Raw genomic sequence first — 23,312 nt, forward strand, 5'->3', positions numbered from 1 at the left:
CTCCTTGACAGCCAGTGTTGTTTATGTATATTTACTTTCCTCTAGTGTCTACCCACTCCAATACTCTTGCCTGGCAAATCCCATGGACGGAGGAGCCTTGTAGGCTGCAGTCCATGGGGTTGCTAGGAGTCGGACACGACTGAGCGACTTCACTGTCACTTTTCACTTTCATGCATTGGAGAAGGAAATGGCAACCCACTCCAGTGTTCTTGCCTGGAGAATCCCAGGGACGCGGAAGCCTGGTGGGCTGCCGTCTCTGGGGTCGCACAGAGTCGGACATGACTGCAGCGACTCAGCAGCAGCAGCAGTGTCTATCTACAGTGATGGTATCAACTTTAGATATGCTTAGGTCTAACAACAATGAATCCTTTCATAATTTTCTCCCCATGTCTAATACTATTTCCAAGGAATTTGAGGTTCGATTTGATGCTGTTAGGATCCACATCCTCTTAGGGTCACTACCAAGTTTTTCTAAGATCTCCTGAAACTCATGGCCCTACAAAACAGTAATAGCTTTTTTTTTCTAATTAAAAAAAAATTATTTGGCTGTGCTAGGTCTCAGATGTGGCATGTGGGATCTAGTTTCCATAATAGAGATTGAACCTAGGTCCCCTGCATTGGGAGCGTGGAGTCTGAACCACTGGACTACCAGGGAGGTCCTCATAATATCAGCTTTGAAGACAGTATCTTCATTCTGTTACATGACAAACAAAGTTTAAATCTTCTGCAGTAGTTAGGAACAGACAGTAGAGTCAGGTTACTTGGGCTTAACTCCTGGCTCAGCTTTGGACTAGCAGCGTAAGCATGGGCAAGGTACAAAAATGCTATATGCCTCAGTTTTCACATCTATAAAATAGGGATGATAACAGTATCAAAAGGCTGTCATAGAGATTTTATGAGTTAATAGATTTTAAATCTTGTAAGAGTGACTGGCATGTAATAAGCACTATATAATTGGTTGCTGTTATTTTAGAATTTCAAAGAAAACTGATCCTTGTGATTCAAAAAGTTATTCACTCAAGGATAAGAGTATGAATTTTCTTACCTGATATGGTATTTCCTTCTTAGAAGATGTGATGCCCAGTAGCCTGTTTTCCAGAAGCGATATCCATCCATTTCTGTGCGGCTATCACAGAAGGGAGTATACCCATAAGGAGCTCCACCCAGGTCAAAATCTCGAAGTTCTTTCAGGTCATGTCTCACAATCTAAATAACAGAACAGTTTCTCTGATGAAGAGTATAAAATAATAGAAGCCCTTTTAATGTGACTCTCAAGTCATTATTATCTTGTTGTAGAAAAGTCAGAGACCTGAATTTTCCCCACAGTTCCTTCATCCAGCGTGAGTTTACCGAGTTTCTACTTTTCCCCCTTATCCTCACAGGTTAAAAGAAACCTAAAATGTACATACCTAGTCTGTATGTTAGTGGTTTTATTCATTAATAAGAATAGTTTGTTACATCATTTTTAATAAAGATATTTTAAAACTGAAGTACAGTTGATACATAATAGTATATAAGTCACAGGTATATGATAGTGACTCACAATTATTAAAGGTTATATTTCATTTATAGTTATCATAAAATATTGGTAAATCCCTCATGTTGTACAATATATTCTTGTAGCTTACTTTATACCTAAGAGCTTGTACCTCTTAATCTCCTACCCATATATTTGCCTTTCCTTTCTTCCCTCTCACCACTGGTAACCACTACTTTGTTCTCTGTGAGTCTGCTTTCTGTTTTATTCACTAGTTTGTTGCACTTTTAGACGCCACATATAAGTGATATGATACCATATCTGTGTTTCTCTGTTGGAATTATTTCACTGAGCATAATGCCCTCCAAGTCAATCCATGTTGCTGCAAATGGCAACATTCCATTCTTTTTTTATGGCTGAGTAGTAATATGTATCACATTCTGTATTCATTCATCTGTTGATGGACACTTAGATTGCTATCATATCTTGGCAATTTTAAATAATGCTGCTATGAACATTGGGGTATATATGTCTTTTTGAATTAGTGTTTTTGTTTCTTTCAGCTATATACCCAGGACTGGGATTTCTGGGTCACATGGTTGTTCTATGGAAAGTTTTTTTGAGGAACCTCCATACTATTTTCCACAGTGGCTATACCAATTTACATTCCCACCAACAGTGTAGGAGGGTTTCCTTTTCTCCACATCCTCACCAATATTTGTTATTTGTGCTTTTTGATGATAGCCATTCTGACATGTGTGAGGTGATATCTCATTGTGGTTTTGATTTATAATCAAGGTATTCTGAACAAAACATATTTTGGTAAGGAATTAAATATAGAAGTACACAGCTCTTAATTTCTCAAGGTATAGATTAATAATTCAAAACAATTTTTATGGTATATATCTATTACTGTAAATATACTGGCAAATGTTAGTTTGAATCATAAAAATCTTCTGATTATTCTCAATGGCTTCAATGAAGTAATATTAGCATGTTTGATTTTATAACAGACTCTAGCCTGCTAGAAAAATATTAATGCATATATAATGGGAAAGAGAAATCAATTTTATGTTAGTATGTTTGAAAATACTTCATTACACTTTTGCCTACTTTCTTAGTTTTTCATTATAATTATTCACATTTATCAATTTGGAAAACAATACAAAGATAACAGAATTTAGGATATATAGATATAATATAGAAGTATATTATAAAATAGGATTTGAAAATATACTTTAGTACTAAATAATATGCTAACTTGTGCATTTAACTAAAATAACACTTATATTTACATACTATTGTTTTTAGAAATTCTGCATATTTTTAAAGGCTTTAAGAAAAATTCTGTGTATTTTAAAAGTACTTATTATTTTTTTTTTTTACCATTCATGATTACAAAGGCAGGTAAGGAGGGAAGGGTAAAAATCATAAAAATTTCTGTTGAAAGCTGAGGACCATAATTTTTTTGGCCAAATTAGGCTTCTTTTAAGTGCCAGAATAATGGGATTTGGTTATTGCTAATTGCCAAAGAATGTTGCTGAAGGGGGAAAAAAGAGAGGTGAATGTGTGTAATTGCTAACTTTTCCAGCAAGAAGAAACAGTTCACTTTAAACAAATTTCAGCTCATATCCACAGGAATTCATATAGCTACTTTTATTGTGATGATTTATATAAGTATTTGTTTTATTTTTAACTACCAAAAAAAAAAAAAAAAAACACTACCTCAGAGGAAAAATTGCCATATCTTAAGGAATAACTGGTACTTCTGGCAAAACTTTTGATTTTCCCCTGGAATGCAGATTATCTTTAGAAAAGATACTTTCCTTATATATCAAAATTATGTCTTATGTTTACATAGCATGGCAACAAAGACAGCAGTAAACAGCAGCAACATAAAGTGTGTCCTAGCATATTCAAAAGCAGAGACATTACTTTGCCAACAAAAGTCCATGTAGTCAAGGCTATGGTTTTTCCAGTGGTCATGTATGGATGTGAGAGTTGGACTGTGAAGAAGGCTGAGCGCCAAAGAATTGATGTTTTTGAACTGTGGTGTTGGAGAAGACTCTTGAGAGTCCCTTGGACTGCAAGGAGATCCAACCAGTCCATTCTGAAGGAGATCAGCCCTGGGATTTCTATGGAAGGAATGATGCTAAAGCTGAAACTCCAGTACTCTGGCCACCTCATGCGAAGAGTTGACTCATTGGAAAAGACTCTGATGCTGGGGGGCTTTGGGAGCAGGAGGAGAAGGGGACGACAGAGGATGAGATGGCTGGATGGCATCACCAACTCGATGGACGTGAGTCTGAGTGAACTCCGGCAGTTGGTGATAGACAGGGAGGCCTGGCGTGCTGCAATTCGTGGGGTCGCAGAGTCGGATACGACTTAGCAACTGAACTGAACTGAATACTTCAAAGTGTGAAAAAGTTAAAGTATTCTTAAAAACAATAGTTAATCTTATTACCTGGTCAGCATCAACAAAAATGATTTTGTCCACTGCAAGAGGAAAAAGGACATCAAGGAAAAGAATCTTATAACCCCAAATAATCCGCTGTTTTTCTGTCTGCTGATGAAGCCACCGGGGCCACCTATACTGGACTAGTTCATACTGGAAGCCATACTTCTCAGCCATGTGCGGGATCACTTCCTAAAACACACATACAAATCAAAGAATATGTTTAAGGAACAGAAAGTAGTTTTTGTTTCATAGAAAAATGTTAACATTTTAAAAGTTAGAGTTTACTACATATTGTTACAAATGAATTGGTAAAATGTCTTAAATGGTTGTCACCTACAACTTATACCTATTAATAAGAAATATGGTGATGCTGACAAATATAAAAATATAAGTATACATGAAAAATGAAAAAAAGTGTTAGTCACTCAGTTGTGTCTGACTCTTTGAAATCCCATGGATGTGTAGCCCGCCAGGCTTCTTTGTCCATGGGATTCTCCAGGCAAGAATACTGGAGTGGGTAGCCATTCCCTTCTCCAGGGGATCTTTCTGACCCAGAGATTGAACCCGGGTCTCCTGAGTTCCAGGTAGATTTTTTCCTACCTGAGCTGGCACCAGGGAAGCCCTTGAAAGACATTAAAAAAACAGGTACACTACATTAATTAGCAGAGTTATTAATTAAGATAACTGTTCCTCTAGTTTTACTACTAATGTCTGACCTGAAAACTTAATGACAGAAAAGAAAGCCTCTGGATCTTGGAACACCTATGAATCAAACACTTCATGCACATGTCCACATGCTGGTTGATCAGAGAGGCAGAAGATGTGAAAGGTGTTGAAAAAAAACACACACACACAAAATGAGTTGTAAACTGATAAATTATATTCTTGATATAAGTATCTGAGATTTATGACTATTTGCTTCAAGGATTAAAAACGCAACCCCCAATAAAAACCCTGTACACGAGGTCTGAATGGGCTTCTTTATTTAGCAACACTCCATGTATGCTGCTGCAGTTCTACCAGGAGATGCAAGCTCTGTGCACACAACTCCACTGGGAGAGGAAAAGGAAAGCTTGGTCTGGTCTCCCCTGGATTCTGTCCTATGTGTCTCTTTGCTTTGCTGATTTTAATCTGCATCCTTTTGCTGTAAAGAACTATGTAACTCTGAGTGTAACTGCTTTTCTGAGTTCTGTGAGACCTACTGGATTCTTGAACTTAGGGGTGGTCCTGGATACCTCTCAATTGTGCAAGTCAGCTGTGTAACTTCTGAGTCTTGGTTTTTCTGGGAATAGCACTTTATGCAGAGCAACTGAATAATGGAGGTAAAGTACTCAGAAATGTACCTGGCAATACCAAGGAATAAAAGCATGGTTGACTGTTTTTATTTCTGCTTTCACCACTGGTTTGGGTCTAGAAAGAGAACTCCTTTAACTGCTGTCAAAACAGACCTTAACTTGCCAGGAATCTGATTAACAGGAAGAAAGAGGGCAAAACTGTGGGGCTAAGTAAAGGGGAACAGACGTGCTAAACATAAAATGCCACAGACACTAACTGTAGTGTCCGCAGGACCACAGCAACCACGCACTGCATGCGACACCAGAGCCTTCACTCTTCTCAGCTTTATCAAACTATTTCCTGTGGTACAATTTTCATATGTTCTGGATACTACTGTTCTTCCTTTCTTTGTAAAAATATAACAAAAATATAAGTTTTAAAATTAACAATCTGCACATATTTTTCATTGCCAACTTTTATCATGAAAATCCACTAATCCTGAGTTTACTTTAAACCATCTCCTGTTGTCTTTTTCATCACTGCTTTAAATAAAAGCTGTACAGAATTTTTAAGCCAGATAAAAATACTGAATACCAAGTTTTAATTGATTATATATAATAATTTGAGTAAATATACATTTCAAAAGACACATTCTAAAAAAAGAAATGTTATGTAAATGTTGCAATGATATAAATAACTTACTATTGAAATATTAACCACTCTATATAAAAAATTAATGTACTTACTTTAAATGTTGGTGAGAGATAATTTTTAAGAAACCAGAACTTCACTGGTGTTTTTGTGTTCCGTAAAACAGAAAGCATCATAATTCTGCATAAAACAATAAACTCACATTAATAGGGTTTCATCCTACTTCTCTTAAGGCATTTAAGTATTTAAAGATATTAACTAGTTTTTCACTATAGATTATGCAGAAATAGAGTGAAGTGTCTTCAAATACTATGGTTGCTCATCAGTATATAACGTATAAGAATATAAAATAGGTGTATATATATAGATACACATACGTGTGTGTGTGTGTGTGCGTGTGTATATATATATATATACACACACACCTGATATAGACTAAACTGATTGATTGTTCCAGCTGACAAGAGAAAGAAGCAAGTTTGAAACAGTATTTAGTTTAACTAAAGTCTAATCTTTAGTTAAGAGATTTAGGAGAAAAGGAGAAAAGGAAAGATATAAGCATCTGACTGCAGAGTTCCAAAGAATAGCAAGAAGAGATAAGAAAGCCTTCCTCAGCAATCAATGCAAAAAATAGAGGAAAACAAGAGAATGGGAAAGACTAGAGATCTCTTCACGAAAATGAGAGATCCCAAGGGAACATTTCATGCAAAGATGGGCTCGATAAAGGACAGAAATGGTAGGGACCTAACAGAAGCAGAAGATATTAAGAAGAGGTGGCAAGAATACACAGAAGAACTGTACAAAAAAGAGCTTCACCACCCAGATAATCATGATGGTGTGATGACTCACCTAAAGCCAGACATCCTGGAATGTGAAGTCAAGTGGGCCTTAGAAAGCATCACTACAAACAAAGCTAGTGGAGGTGATGGCATTCCAGTTGAGATGTTTCAAATCCTGAAAGATGATGCTGTGAAAGTGCTGCACTCAATATGCCAGCAAATTTGGAAAACTCAGCAGTGGCCACAGGACTGGAAAAGATCAGTTTTCATTCCAATCCCAAAGAAAGGCAATGCCAAAGAATGCTCAAACTATCGCACAATTGCACTCATCTCAAACGCTAGTAAAGTAATGCTCAAAATTCTCCAAGCCAGGCTTCAGCAATACGTGAACCGTGAACTTCCAGATGTTTAAGCTGGTTTTAGAAAAGGCAGAGGAAACAGATACCAAATTGCCAACATCTCCTGGATCATCAAAAAAGCAAGAGAGTTCCAGAAAAACATCTATTTCTGCTTTATTGACTATGCCAAAGCCTTTGACTGTGTGGATCACAATAAACTGTGGAAAATTCTGAAAGAGATGGGAATACCAGACCACCTGACCTGCCTCTTGAGAAATGTGTATGCAGGTCAGGAAGCAACAGTTAGAACTGGACATGGAACAACAGACTGGTTCCAAATAGGAAAAGGAGTACGTCAAGGCTGTGTATTGTTACCCTGCTTATTTAACTTCTATGCAGAGTACATCATGAGAAACGCTGGGCTGGAAGAAGCACAAGCTGGAATCAAGATTGCCAGGAGAAATATCAATAACCTCAGATATGCAGATGATACCACCCTTAAGGCAGAAAGTGAAGAGAAACTAAAAAGCCTCTCAATGAAAGTGAAAGTGGAGAGTGAAAAAGTTGGCTTAAAGCTCAACATTCAGAAAATGAAGATCATGGCATCTGGTCCCATCACTTCATGGGAAATAGATGGGGAAACAGTGGAAACAGTGTCATACTTTATGTTTTTGGGCTTGAAAATCACTGCAGATGGTTGACTGCAGCCATGAAATTAAAAGACGTTTACTCCTTGGAAGAAAAGTTCCGACCAATCTAGATAGCATATTCAAAAGCAGAGACATTACTTTGCCAACAAGGGCCGTCTAGTCAAGGCTATGGTTTTTCCTGTGGTCATGTATGGATGTGAGACTTGGACTGTGAAGAAGGCGGAGCACCGATGAATTGATGCTTTTGAACTGTGGTGCTGGAGAAGACTCTTGAGAATCCCTTGGACTGCAAGGAGATCCAACCAGTCCATTCTGAAGGAGATCAGCCCTGGGATTTCTTTGGAAGGAATGATGCTGAAGCTGAAACTCCAGTACTTTGGCCATCTCATGTGAAGAGTTGACTCATTGGAAAAGACTCTGATGCTGGGGGGCTTTGGGGGCAGGAGGAGAAGGAGACGACAGAGGATGAGATGGCTGGATGGCATCACCAACTCGATGGACGTGAGTCTGAGTGAACTCCGGGAGTTGGTGATGGACAGGGAGGCCTGGTGTGCTGCGATTCATGGGGTCACAAAGAGTTGGACACAACTGACCGACTGAACTGAACTCAAAGTCTAATCTTGGCTCTATTATTGTGTCATTATCTCAGTTGTGTCGGACTCTTTTGCAACTCTACGGACTGTAGCCCACCAGGCTTCTCTGTCCATGGGATATCCTAGGCAAGAATACTGGAGTGGGCTGCCATGCCCTCCTCTAGGGGATCTTCCCCGACCAGGGATTGAACCCGTGCCTCCTGCTCTACCGGCAGATTCTTTACTGACAGCCACTGGGGAAGCCCTGTGTCATTAATAGAAGGTATGTAAACCTTGAAGGCCTGAACAGCCTGTCTGTCTTGATAAATTCACTGGATAGGCCATGTGTTTTGTTATTCTAGACCTCTGCTCGGAGAAGATACAGATGTATCTAAAGTACCATCTTAAAATGTCAACATCTTCAAATATTTTTGAGGCATTCTCTATGATCCTTCTATATATACAGTTAAAAAAAATAGCCCTTTGTAGTTTATAAATATTTCTCCCTCTTCTCAGACTCCTCCTCCTTTTTATAAAACAAGGTATTTGTTTGCCAGAAAATTTACTATATATTCTTTTTTCTCTCACATCTTACTACAAAATATGTCCGTTTTCTAACCTTAAAGAATACTGACATTTCAAATCAAACTTAAAATTTCATTGTGTTTAGAAAATATACATCTCTTATAATTTTAGGTTAAAAAAAAAAGAGCAAGGTGCCAAGTAGTATGTACTGTGTTGTTATTTCGGTAAAAGAGTTAAAAAATATACATTTGAGCTTGTCTATACATATCTTTGGCAGGTATGAAAATAATAACATTGGTTTCCTGTGATAAAGTGAATGGGGAATCAAGGGAACAGAGGTGAGAGTTTTTTTTCACTGTAATTTCTTTCCTTCTTTTAAACTTAAAAATTTTTTTCAGACCATGTAAGTGTATTCCTTTCCAAAACATTAGATTAAAAAAATACCTACCTTAAAAAGCGTTCATATAAATGGCCAGAAGCAACTGAAAAAATGTTTAGAACATCTTTTTCCTTATTATCTTCTTGTTTATGCAGGCTCCTTGTGAAACTTGGAATAAAAAAAAAACTACTGATCATTAGTTTCTTAAACACATCTGCACACTTTACATACCTAAATAAAGTACTGAATTTGATAAGAGATAAAAAACAGGAATGCTTTTCAAAATGAATGGTTAGTACACTGAAATAAGTACTTACCCTAAAAATTATGGTTTATATTTAAACATGACAATATAACTTGAAATTTTATGATTTTTAAAAAATGGACAACATAGAATGCAATTATATTGTAGGTTAATGAGATAATACTTTTGAATCTTTGTGAGTTACAAAAGTTATCTTAAGAGCACAGAATGAGTTGCAGCATGCTATGGCCACATGCAATGTACTGAGGCTTTTGTTACGACAGAGGTATTTCTGAAATCTTTTCTCACTGTAAACCCCCAACTAAGTTGATTCAGGGAGGGGAAGAAAAAAATCACTTGAAGTTAGGACTAAAACTAAGATATAAAAGTGAAAGCACTCTAACATACACTTATGTATCTGGAGGAGTCACCATCCCCCAAGACCTATCTTCTCTCTTTCTAACAAAGCAGTGCTTTGTTTTGGTATCCCTTCTGCATAGTAAGTGGCTACGCCATAGTTTAACAATATCTTTATTCCTTTCTGTCTCTACCTTCTGGTTTCAATGGAAGCTAATGAACAGATACTCTTTAAAATGCCCAGATTCTAAACAAGTCTACACAGAACTCATCTCAAAAGGAGTGAGTTTGAGACTTTCTCAATCGGAAACCAGTTCAACAGCATACTGGGACAGTAACATCATACTCATCAAACAAAAAGTCAACTTACAGAAAAAGAGGCCTTAATTGGGCAAGCTCTTTCTTGTAAACATTTGTCTGAAAGTGAAGGCAGCACAGATAACAGAACTATATGTTGGAGAAAGAGTTTCTGGGCCACATCACCTGAATGCTCAAAGTCAGCTCTGCTCCTGAACTCTAGATGTGTGAGCCTATATATTCCTTTTCTGATTAATACAGGTCCCAACCTAACTTAAATATTTCCCATAATATTTAACATCTCAGCTAACCTGGGCTACTTCCTGTTCTGTGAGAAACATACCCAATCTTTCTAGCTTCACGTAACCAGGTACCTCCTCTCTCTGTCCATCCTTTAGAATATATCTTAGTCATGCACTCCTCCACAGTCTTTTCTGAGGTTCCTTCTCTTTTCCTATCCTGTATCAGTAACATTTATGTATTTGTCTTATCCTTTCCAGAGAAGATCTGTGCATAACTTAAATGTTTACCATGTGGAGGGCTTCCACACACTAGACTCTTGATGGGTCTATAGTTATACGTTAAAACATCCATTAGTAACTACCTTTTAATGGAATCCCACATTCCTCTCTTCTTTTCACCTTTATCGGAAAGGATATCTTCCTTGATTTTATCTGGCTTTTTCCGTACCTAGATAGCATGGTAAAGAAAAACTTTAGAATTTTATAGATTTAAATATTATGCTGCATGGATAGAAATATCTTGGGCAGGTGACTCTTGTAAATCTAAGATGTGGTTTAGTCACTAAGTCATGTCTGACTCTTTGTGACTCCTTGGGACAGTAGTCCACCAGGCTCTTCTGTCCATGGGATCTTCCCCACCAAGGGATCGAACCTGGGTTTCCTGCATTGCAGGTGGATTCTTTATCAACTGAGCCACCAGGGAAGCCCTAAATAGTTATAGTAAATGAAGCCAAAAAAGATCTTAGTACTTTATAGACACAATCTGGTTTCAACCATCAGTTCAGTCTCATTTTCAGTTCTTTTGTAATAACCTCCACACTGCTAAATAATGTGCTTATACTTGTACTTACTGATTTATCAACTATAGATGTCATCTACCATATATCTAATTCGCAGAGTTTAGACATTATTTGTTCTTTGTAACAAAAAGACGAGTAGCTTACTTGTATCACTCTTCCCTTCCCCTCTTTGTCTGGAGGTTCTAGTAATATTATCTTTATCATTAGTTTTTCTACTGAGTATTTTTGTAACTTTAAGTAATCCTTAAATCTGTATTTTTTATTCCAACAAATTCAACAGTTTCTCTTGCACATATCCTATGATACAGATACTAGCATCTCTACCTTTTCCCTTTGTCTCAACTTACATTAGCTAAACCTTTACTTTAGCATTGTAAATATGGATAAAATTTACATTTACCTTGGTCAATATAACTATCTTTTGCATTGTTTATTCTACAACTTGAAAAATCAATAAAAAGTACATATTGTGACACTGTAAATACTGCTCAATTAAGTCTCAAAGGTTACTACATTTCCCCCACAGTTGCAAAGGTATGACCACCATACTCTTCTTGGTTCACATGGATTCTGCTTTCTCACATCAATAGATAAGTATTTTTTTCTTGGAATTTTATTGTATTTTCCTTGTGGAAAGATATTTATCATATACCTAATATTTTCCAGTTTATTATTCATCATCTGGAATTCCTATCTTCTTGAAGACATTTTTCTTTGGGCTTAACAATGAACTGCCTCTTTCAAGCATTCTTTGCATTGGTTTTCACATTAATTTCATCATTTCTTGAAATACCCATTTTCCTCTTTCTTGTTCTTTATTCTCTTTGTGATGGCAAACATGTTCAAGAACAGGTGTGAAAGGTAATTTTTCTAAATCTTCACCCTTTAGAGAATATTTGACTAAAGAATCCCAGGTTCAAAATAATTCTCAAAACACTGAAGTCTTTGTTTTGTTGTCTTGAAAAATAAAACATCGGATGCTACTGTTAAGAGTCATTCTAAGGTCACTGAAGTGACTCGTCTTTTCTCTTTGGTAGTTTCTAGGCTCTGGTGTGGGCCATTTCTCATGCATTCTGATTTGTGGAGCCCTTGATGCGAATATGTTTGCCTCTCTTTACCTGTGGAATACTTTGCCGCCTCCACTTTCTGTTCTCCCTTCCTGGAATTCCTAACTGGTGAACTACTGGAATTCATGCGCTGACATGTTGCTTATCTTTTCTCTTCCCCTTTTCCCATCCTTTTGTGTAATTTGGAAACACGGAAGGTGAACAGATAGAACTGTTATTAAAAAACAAGTAAAGGACCTAGATATGGTTAGGCTGTAGAAGGTATGCTTCAGGCATGGCATGACTATCACCCTCAACAAAGATTTGATGTCTTTGGTGAAAGAGTCAGACCTGCTCTATACCAGGCAAGAATAGGTAAAATTAGAGCCAATATGGAGAGTGAAAAAATTCAGCTCATCAAAAAGAAAATTTAATAATTTTTCAATGGTCAAAATTCCTCAAATTTAAAACACCTCAAGTCTCCCAGCAGAAATAATATTTTCCTTTCCTGTTTGTAGGGCTAGGATAATACTAGCTGGAATGCTGGTCCTAAAGGGTTTGGGTTGACTTGGTAACTTAAGGAGCTGCTCTGAGTTTATGGGGTTTTCATTTGAAATGATTAGAAGGAAATGTATCAAGGCCAGAATGTAAGTTTCCATTTCTGAGAAAAGAAGCCAAGGTCAATATAGGAAAAACAGTATCAAAGGTGAGTGTAATATGCCAGCAAATTTGGAAAACTCAGCAGTGGCCACAGAACTGGAAAAGGTCAGTTTTCATTCCAATCCCAAAGAAAGGCAATGCCAAAGAATGCTCAAACTATCGCACAATTGCACTCATCTCACATGCTAGTAAATGCTCAAAATTCTCCAAGCCAGGCTTCAGCAATATGTGAACTGTGAACTTCCAGATGTTTAAGCTGGTTTTAGAAAAGGCAGAGGAAACAGATACCAAATTGCCAACATCTGCTGGATCATCAAAAAAGCAAGAGAGTTCCAGAAAAACATCTATTTCTGCTTTATTGACTATGCCAAAGCCTTTGACTGTGTGGATCACAATAAACTGTGGAAAATTCTGAAAGAGATGGGAATACCAGACCACCTGACCTGCCTCTTGAGAAATGTGTATGCAGGTCAGGAAGCAACAGTTAGAACTGGACATGGAACAACAGACTGGTTCCAAATAGGAAAAGGAGTACGTCAAGGCTGTGTATTGTTACCCTGCTTATTTAACTTATATGCAGAGTACATCATGAGAAACGCTGGGCTGGAAGAAGCACAAGCTGGAATCAAGATTGCCCGGAGAAATATCAATAACCTCAGATATGCAGATGATACCACCCTTAAGGCAGAAAGTGAAGAGGAACTAAAAAGCCTCTTGATGAAGGTCAAAGTGGAGAGTGAAAAAGTTGGCTTAAAGTTCAACATTCAGAAAACGAAGATCATGGCATCCGGTCCCATCACTTCATGGGAAATAGATGGGGAAACAGTGGAAACAGTGTCATACTTTATGTTTTTGGGCTTGAAAATCACTGCAGATGGTTGACTGCAGCCATGAAATTAAAAGACGTTTACTCCTTGGAAGAAAAGTTCTGACCAACCTAGATAGCATATTCAAAAGCAGAGACATTACTTTGCCAACAAAGGGCCGTCTAGTCAAGGCTATGGTTTTTCCTGTGGTCATGTATGGATGTGAGAGTTGGACTGTGAAGAAAGCTGAGCACTGATGAATTGATGCTTTTGAACTGTGGTGTTGGAGAAGACTCTTGAGAGTCCCTTGGACTGCAAGGAGATCCAACCAGTCCATTCTAAAGGAGATCAGCCCTGGGATTTCTTTGGAAGGATTGATGCTAAAGCTGAAACTCCAGTACTTTGGCCACCTCATGCGAAGAGTTGACTCATTGGAAAAGACTCTGATGCTGGGAGGAGAAGGGGACAACAGAGGATGAGATGGCTGGATGGCATCACTGACTCGATGGATGTGAGTCTGAGTGAACTCTGGGAGTTGGTGATGGACAGGGAGGCCTGGCGTGCTGCAATTCATGGGGTCGCAAAGAGTCGGACACAACTGAGCGACTGAACTGAAACAACGTGAATACACTGATCAAGGATAAAGAGCAGAGGTGATAAGAAATAGGTTATAATGTGGGATTCAAGGCAAATTCTGATTAATTTGGTAGTTTAAGATCTATGCAGTATATAAGTTAAGGGCTCTGGTTGCCTACTATTATGCTTCAAATAATACTTGTACCTCATTCTGTCTTTCATCACCTTCTTGAATGCCACTTAAATGGATTTTATTAAACACTCAAAAGTATTTTATAAAGCTTAATTACCTTACCCTTATAGTAGACATATAAGGAGGATTCCATTATTAACTCTGTATTATAGATAAGAAAAATGACATAGAAAGAGTTTAAGCAATCTGTCCAAGGTCACACAGCGAGCGAATAGCAGAGCCAGGTTTAAATGTAACCCTGGTGTCTTAGATTTCACACTCTGTTCTCTATGCCTTTTATATAGTCTATGTTGTATATTCCTCTTTTTCCATGTCTCTGTTGCATATGGGATACTTCTTTTGGTCTATCTTCCAACTCACTATCTCCTGAGGCCTGTTAAAGCCAAAAACTGAATTTTCTTGTCATTGTATTGCTCAGTTTTAGAAGTTCTACTTTAAAAGTCAGATACGCACTTTTTATAGTTTTTTATTCCCTGCAATTGTTTTCAAGTTTGTCTTTTATTTCTTAAACACTGTAGGCATAGTTGTTTCAGAGTCTCTGTCAATAATGCTGACATACGGAGCGTTCGTGTATCTGCTTTCTGTTACTCACTGTTTCTGCTGGTTTTGTGTATTTGGATATAGTCTTATTCCAGAGATATATGAATATTTCTGTCAGATGCCTGTAAAACCTTATCTATCTGGAACCATTTTAATACAAATTCAAGGTTCAGGGTTCCCTCGATTGCTTTGTTGTTGTTATTCAAACAATAACATGTTGTTGTTGCTAAGTCATACCTGCCTTTGTAACCCCATGGGCTGCAGTGTGCCAGGCTTCCCTGTCCTTCGCCATTATTTAGATGCTATTAATTTTGCCTAAAAGACTGTGTGGTATGCTTTACTATGGTTCATCCTTCCCCTGAGCTATAGCCAGCTTATAGCAGAGAGGGTCTTCTAATAGATTACCCACTTTGTAAGGGTCAAGGGTTTTAATTTCTATCCCCATCACCTTGCAAATTAAATCACAGTGATAGTTCAAGTGAACCAAAATGGACAAATGTTCGAGGGCAACAGCAGCTTTCTTGGGTTATAAGAATCTTCTGTGCTTGCTCATTTCACTAGGCTCTCATTTTCTGTTTAATTTTGGTTTTGTATTTTCTTGTTATCATTACTGTCAGCTCCTCATTACTTTTAAAATGTTAATAAACATTTCACCCAACAAGTTTTTGTTTTTTACTGATTTCAAGTATTAAGTAGGTGGGTTCATCCAAAAGAATTAATGCTGCCGTCATTAAAAATTTTGCTGGTTTTTGTTTCTGTCAAGGAAAGAAAAATCACTGTTTTTCCTGTTGAAAGGGATAGCTTTTCATCATGCATTCCTAATCTCATCTCCAAAGCCTAATTTATAATATCGTGCTCACTCGCTTCAGTCATGTATGACTCTTTGTGACCCCATGGACTGTAGCCCGCCAGGCTCCTCTGTCCATGGGATACAACAGCAAAGAATACTGGAGTGGGTTGCCGTGCCCTCCTCCAGGGAATCTTCCTGACACAAGGATTGAACCCACGTCTCCTGCATCTCAGGCAGATTCTTTACTGCTAAGCCACCAGTGAAGCACAGTTTATAACATTATTTGGCTGCAAATATAGTAGATACATCATAACTTAAAAAAATTCTTTTCTTCTATGTTTAAGTGTGCTGCTTTCCCTTCATGATTTAATTCTCTTCCTCCTTCCATTGCCAGAGTTTCAATATGACATTTTAGGTAGTAACACTGTGAAATTATTTGTAAAATAAATTGAGAACAAAAAAGATAATTCTTAATATTAAGAACAAAGTCTATGAAGTGTTTTGGCCTCACACACTTGTACTTCCAGTATTTTGCTTTTGAAGCTATTTAAAACAACGATGACATCTTCTAGGTCTGGTGGAGAGTCAGTTCCTTCATGCCTAGAAGCATAAAAACATGTAAATGTTTATGCCCAATTTAAGAAAAGACATACAATTATAATCATATAAATCACAGAATAAATTCATTCTGAAATAATCATAAGTATAATCTTATTGGTACATATGTAATATTTACTGTTTGTATAGTCAATTAAGGTATGCTGCAATATACTATAATTTTCAAAATTACCCAATTTTAACTTAATATAAATAAGATTATACACAAATAACTCACTAAATTTGATATCGCCTAACTCAGAAAAGTAGATTATAGCTTATCTTTAATACTGTATATTAAGATTATCACAAAAGTAATATTTCATATATTACAATAATTAAAATATGAAATATTTTCTAGACTGTCAGTTGTTTATAAAGCATAACAAAAGGAACTGCACACCATACAACTATTTTTCAGTATCTATTAGCCATTTTCAAATACCAAAATTTGAAGCACATTGTTAAACTTATAATACTGAAAATATGTCTCTCATGTCCATCTGCATCACTTGAAGTTATTTTATATTACACATTATGCATTTCCCTGTCAGTTTTCAACACTGCATAAGTCAATCAAATATGACAACTTTGCTCAAAAAATTTCTATAGTATTTTCACTATGAACTGAAAAATGCTACTGTAAAGAACATTTACAATAAAACTGAATTTTTTCAAAGAGGGAAAACAGCAGATGTCAAATTAGTAGATACTTTGCATTCAGTCAGAGTTATAACACACGCTTGAAAATTTTTCTAAAATGAAAACCTGGGGATTCTAGGGCTACGCTGACTATCATATGCCTTGACTTTCACTCCCAGTCCCTCTGATGAGGTGCCTAAACCACAGTAGGAGGCACAGCCCTGCCCAGGAATATAATCACTAGGAAAAAAAAAAGTATTCCAACTTATGAAGTAGAAATAGCCAAAGTCACAGTGAGTGAGCTATCACCTCACTCCTGTCAGAATGGCTATCACACACAAAAAAGAACACAAATAACAAATGTTGGCAAGGATATGGAGAAAAGGGAACCTTCTTACACTGTTGGTGGGATTGTAAACTGGTACAGTCACTATGGACAACAGTATGGAGATTTCTCAAAAAACTAAAAATAGAACTACCATATGACTCAGCAATTTCAGTCCTGGGTATATACCTGAAAGAAAGAAAAACACTAACTTGAAAAGACAGATGTTCACCCTATTGTTCATAGCAATATTACTTCTAATTGCCAAGATATGGAAACAACCTAAATATCCCTCAACAGATGAACGGATAAAGAAGCCGTGGGGGTCGGGGTGGGCTGTCTGTGTGTGCAGCCATTTAATCATTAAAAAAGAATGAAAATTTGCATTTGCAGCAACACAAATGGACTTGGAGGGCATTATGTTCAGTGAGATAAGTCAGACAGAAAAAGACAAATACTGAACGATCTCTTATTTGTGACATCTAAAAAATACAACTAACTAGGGAATAAAACAAAAAAGCAGCAGACTGACTGATATAGAGAACAAGGCAGTGGTTACCAGTGCAGAGAGGGAAGGAGGGCAGAGCACTAGAGGAATAGGGAAAAGAGTTATTATAGAATTATATGAAATTATGTGTGTGAAACTTCTGAAAATTGTAAAGCACTCGAGAATTTAAAGACTCTTTTCATTCAGTAAAAAAGAAAAGCACTAAAAAAGAATTGAGCATTCTCAGCTTTGTGTACTTAAATTATTAAGCATGTCTGCTGAATGACACCATGTTCTAGGCACTATAAGGAAAAGGGGAAAAACAATGGACAAAAGGCACAATAACCTCTACCCCTATATTATCCTTGTTGAGCATACTGCATAATAATAGGTGCTCAATGAATACTTGCTGAAATAAATGAAAAATTAAAGATACTAAGCCTGGAGAAGGAAATGGCAACCCACTCCAGTATTCTTGCCTGGAGAATCCCATGGACAGAGGAGCCTGGCGAACTACAGTCCATGGGGTCGCAAGAGTTGGACACGACTTAGTGACTAAACCTCCTCCTACAGATATTAAGAGGTATAAAAAAGTTTACTAGGTGTTGGCAACCCTTTCATGGATTAGAACCTTGTTGTGGAGAAGGGGCTTGCATAACTCAATGAAGCTATGAGCCATGCCCAGGAGGGTCACCCGAGACAGTCCCATCTTTTCATGGCAAACAAAAGGAGAAAAAGTGGAAACAATGGCAGGTTTTGTTTTCCTGGGCTTCAAAATTACTGCAGATGGTGACTGCAGCCATGAAATTAAAAGACGCTTGCTCCTTGGAAGGAAAGCTATGACAAACCTAGACAGTGAATTAAAAAGCAGAGACATCTCTTTGCCAACAAAGATCTGTATAGTCAAAGCTACAGTTTTTCCAGCAGTCATGTACAGATGTGAGAGTTGGACCATAAAGAAAGCTGAGCGCTAAAGAATTGATGCTTCTGAACTGTGGTGTTGGAGAAGACTCTTGAGAGTCCCTTGAAGAGAAAGGAGATCAAACCAGTCCATCCTAAAGGAAATCAACCCTGAATATCCAGTGTAAGGACTGACACTGGAGCTGGAACTCCAAAACTTGGACCACCTGATGCAAAGAGCCGACTCATTAGAAAAAACCCTAATGTTGGGAAAGAGTAAAGGCAAAAGGAGAAGGGGACAGCAGAGGATGAGATGGTAAGCCAGCATCACTAACTCAAGGACATGAATTTGAGCAAATTCCAGGATATACTGGAGGACAGAGGAGCCTGGCATGCTGCAGTCCATGAGGCTGCAAAGAGCTGGACAAGACTTAGCGACTGAACAACAACAGGTGTTGGCAAACTATGGCTGGTGAGCAAAATCAAGTTGGTGGGTGAGTTTTGTATGGCCCCTGCACTAAAAATGGTTTTTACATTTTAAAATGGTTGTTGAAAAAAACAATATTGGCAAAAATCATATGTGCCCTCAAACAGTAAATATTTTTTATTGGTTCCTTATAAAAAAAAATATGATGATATCTGCTTTGTACTAGGCTCATTGATGAGTAGGAAATTTACTGAGACACCAATTCTTATCTATAAAAATGAAAAACTGAACATAATGAAAAGATAATGGCTTTTCTAGATAAGATATACATATTATATAATCATTAAACAATAAATATGTTTACAGTGTTAACATGGAAAATTCTACAGAAAATAATAAGTAAAGGAGATGGAGTAAAGAACAAGATGTATACATTAGGCATACCTTTTGTATTTTTGAAATAAAACAATAAGAATAAATGTTACAGTTTTATAAGGAGTTTTTGTTTTATAATAATGATATTTGTGAATGTTTTAGCTGTTTTGATGATCTTTGTTATGTCACACTAAAAACTTTTTTATATATAAAAACTTTAAAGTTGTTTATATAACTCACCCAACTATTTGATAAATATCTTCAGATCTTCCTTGGCGTAATTTCAGTATCCAAGCACCTGGGTTTGCTTTTAATTGAAAATATCCCTTTTAAGATGAGAAAAATATGATCACAGTTACATGAATGAAAACAACATCCAACTGTTCAAGAAATATTATTCATGAATACTCCAACAGTATTCCATTAACTGTGGAATAATTTTCATAAATGAATTCCAAGAAAGAAGATTTTATAATAACCTATAAAAGCATATTCTGAATGTACAACTCCCTTCATTTTTGTTTGAATTACCATATTGAAGGATTTTTTCCCCTGGGACCTATACAACAACAGCAGGATAAAAATTATTTCATCTTATTATTAGGAAAACTTAGAGGATTTCACCAAAATTTCTAATTGAGTATGTATGTACTTACAAGATTGGCCATCACTATTGTATCTACTACAACAGGTTTATTTTTTGTGCCCAGAGTAAACTGCAGACCCCGAGGAGGTTGGTCTGTCGTTAAGTCAAAGCAATGTCCTTCGAGTAGTAGATATTCTAGTTCATATTCTGCTGTGACAGCTTTCTCAATCTAGGAGGACATAGGTCATTGTTTTGGGGTTAGTAATTCTCATAATGTAAATTCTGTAATAAATACACATGATTATTTTATTATTAGCCAAAGTATTTTCAGGGGCAGTCTCAAGTCTTCCTTTTAGCTGAGTGAACCTAACAGTTGAGTGAAATTCTTGAACACTAAAGCTTATGATTAATTTTCTTCCATTCCTGTAATACCAGCTCTACTCCACCATCATCATATATGCACCACAATCATAAAAGAGATGTGAGCACAGATGGGTGCTCGCTGAGTCCAGTTTACTGTTTTTAAGAACAAAAAATAAGTAGTTTCTTGAAAACAGTACTTGTTTCAACAACTTTAGCTGGGTTCTTAACCAGTTGTTGAATTATTACTACTCTAGTGATGAACTTCATATACTTCATTAACCTGTATCCATAATCCCTAAAGCATTTTGTCTTTCTTTATACAACTTTATAACTTACATCTTTTAAATGAATGTTATCAAGGTCACAGTTGCTGTGTACTATTTCAACCAACCAGCCTTCAGGAGTGATCATATTGAGGGTTAGAAGGGGTGATTCAGGGATATCCAAGAATTTTGCCACTGGTCCAGTAATATCATTAGCTAACATCAGTTCCGGTTCCAGAACAAAACGGTAAAAGCTGTTGGCAGAAACAGATAAAATATATACTGCAATCAAAACTGAGATTTCTTCTAAAATATTTTAAAATCGCAAATGGCTTAAAAACATGACCAGAAAATCTTAAAAAGACTAAAAACACACTATACTGAAGTTAATGCTTATGTGAGTGGTAGACAATCATTATTATTGTTTATACTATTATCTATTATAAGACTGTGTATATTATATACCCTTGTTAATTATTTCTTAACGAATATGAATCCCTTTAAGATACACTGACTTATGCAGGTTCCAGGAATTTATGATCTGAATTCACTCACTGATCCTTCTTCAAATGTGACCACGGTCTATTATCAGTGATTTTATTAGCTCTTAGCTCTATTAATAATATTAAGAGAAATGATAAGCAGAAAGCAAGTAAAATTTAAGCTAACGTTCTGGTACTAATTTAAAAAGTGCAATTAAAAACAAACAGGAGTGAGTTCAAAGCAGCTGCTTATTAACAGAACTTTCAGAAGTATCAGCAATTATTAGTGTATTTTAACCTTATGTCTTATGTCTTACATAGTGTATTTTAACCTTATGTCTTACACAGTAAGAAATAGTTACATTACTAAGAACAGTGACTTTCACTATTTTGGGACTACAATCAAGGTGTCAGCTGTGCTGTGGTTATCTCAAGACTCCATGGGGGAGGAATCCCCCCCCAGGCTCCTGCAGCTCCTCACTAGTCCTTGGCTGGAGACTGCACTCAGTCCTTAGCACAAGAGAATTTCCAGCAAGCTTAGTGAAGCACACAAGAGCAGGAGAGAGAGAATGCCAGCAAGAGAGAAGTCACAGCCTCTTATAACCTAATTGCAGAAGAGACATTCCCTCACTTTTGCCATATCCTATTCATTAGAAGCAAATCATCACATACAACCGGCACTCAAGGAGAATCTAGGTAGGGTGTGAATCCCCAGAGGCAGAGTCAAAAAAGAGAGAGTAAGAGGAGACGGTGAAGAGAACACAGTCCAAACCAAGTACCGGGTACTATCAAAGGCAGCAGAAATGTCATTAAGAAGTATCCTATGGATTTTGCGAGCAGCAATTTGTGAATTAGTAAAAATAATTCAGTGGCAAAGAGGATAAAGACTAACTTCAGTGGGAGGTAAAAGTGAATGAGAGATGAAGAGGGGGGCTGGCCACACTTAAGAACCTGACATGACCAAGAATGGAGAAGAGAAGGAAGAGGTAGGGCTCTAGAGGAGAGGAAGTTAAGGGAGCAGTTTATTTTCTTTTTAAAAATTGAATAACTCTGAGACTGAAAGAAAAAGGCTACTAGAGAGGTTAGAGACATGGAACAAGAACTATGTGATAAAAGGAAGGATCTAGAAATAAATGGCGAAACACAGGAACACCTTAACCAAGAGGAAAGATGACAACTCTTCCCATACCACACAGGAAGCCTGGAAACGTACAGGAGACAGGAGGAACTGAGAGAATTCCTGCCCATAACCTCTGTCATCTCTGAGAAGAATGAGACAGTATTTTATAAGTTAAGGTCTATGAATTGTAAAAAAAAAAAAAAAAAAGTTAATAAACAGAAATCTCACAATCAGGAGACTACACTGGGCAGTACTCACAGCCTCTGATGATAACATAGCCCAACAGGAAGAAGAAAGACTTCTCTTCTTCCTTGGCAAGGACTCAGACAATGAGAAGCCATGGGCTCATTGTTTACTACAGACTCCCCTACCCTGACTTCCTTTCCTCTCTAAGAGTTCTCCTTCCTCTGCCTTGTGTAGAGACTTGTACATGGCACTCTGTGCTTGCTGACCATGAATTGCAACTCTCCTGATCCTAAATAAACCCATATTTTCTGGAGAAATATCTAACAATCTATTTGTTTTAGGTCAACAGAATTAATGTGTCAACTAGTTTCCTTAATATATGCTACTAAGTATATAAGACTCTGTTGAACTCACAGGTTAAAACAAATTTAACAGTTTTTGTCTAATGCACTGTTACTAACCACTTGCAGCATCTATCTGGTATATTAGGTGTTATTTCACTTTAGAGAAGTCAAGTTCTTTCCCTTCTAACAAACTGTGCTAGATTATGTTTAATATTCTCACTCTTTATCATATATCCCAAAGCTTTACAGAGACTTTGTGGAGAGGATTCCTACTTGTGTGAGTAAAAACTCTGTACTCATGGAAAGACCTCTCAATTAGTGGCTAAAATGAGATTTAGAAACACATAATAAAATCTGAAATACAAAAGAAAAATAAGTATGAAAAATGAATGAATTACGAGGACAAAAATCTTAGTAAGGTAATAAATGTCACTTATACCTTCATTTGTGTCATATTTTGGATTCCACACATAGTGATATCATACGGTATTTGTCTTTCGACTTACTTCACTTAGTATAATAATCTCAAAGTACATCCATGTTGCTGCAACCCACTGTAT

The 23,312-nt window shown here is 36.9% G+C and overlaps 1 protein-coding gene across 2 annotated transcripts in view; it reads right to left on the minus strand.

Annotated features, from left to right (window-relative positions):
- The window catches only part of UGGT2 (UDP-glucose glycoprotein glucosyltransferase 2), a 145,245-nt gene that overhangs the window by 14,673 nt on the left and 107,260 nt on the right, over positions 1–23,312 (minus strand). The window contains exons 27-35 of one of the 2 annotated variants that reach the window (XM_027557837.1): positions 20,694–20,874; positions 20,065–20,223; positions 19,649–19,734; positions 16,171–16,255; positions 10,607–10,692; positions 9,174–9,272; positions 5,957–6,041; positions 3,942–4,124; positions 1,046–1,206 (exon numbers count right to left, since the gene is read on the minus strand). In XM_027557837.1, the coding sequence (XP_027413638.1) occupies positions 1,046–1,206; positions 3,942–4,124; positions 5,957–6,041; positions 9,174–9,272; positions 10,607–10,692; positions 16,171–16,255; positions 19,649–19,734; positions 20,065–20,223; positions 20,694–20,874 (1,125 nt within the window). Of the gene's footprint in view, positions 1–1,045; positions 1,207–3,941; positions 4,125–5,956; positions 6,042–9,173; positions 9,291–10,606; positions 10,693–16,170; positions 16,256–19,648; positions 19,735–20,064; positions 20,224–20,693; positions 20,875–23,312 lie in introns of both variants that reach the window. The other variant, XM_027557836.1, reaches the window with a different exon arrangement.

This window comes from Bos indicus x Bos taurus, chromosome 12 (genome assembly GCF_003369695.1).
Source record: "Bos indicus x Bos taurus breed Angus x Brahman F1 hybrid chromosome 12, Bos_hybrid_MaternalHap_v2.0, whole genome shotgun sequence".
NCBI lineage: Eukaryota > Metazoa > Chordata > Mammalia > Artiodactyla > Bovidae > Bos > Bos indicus x Bos taurus.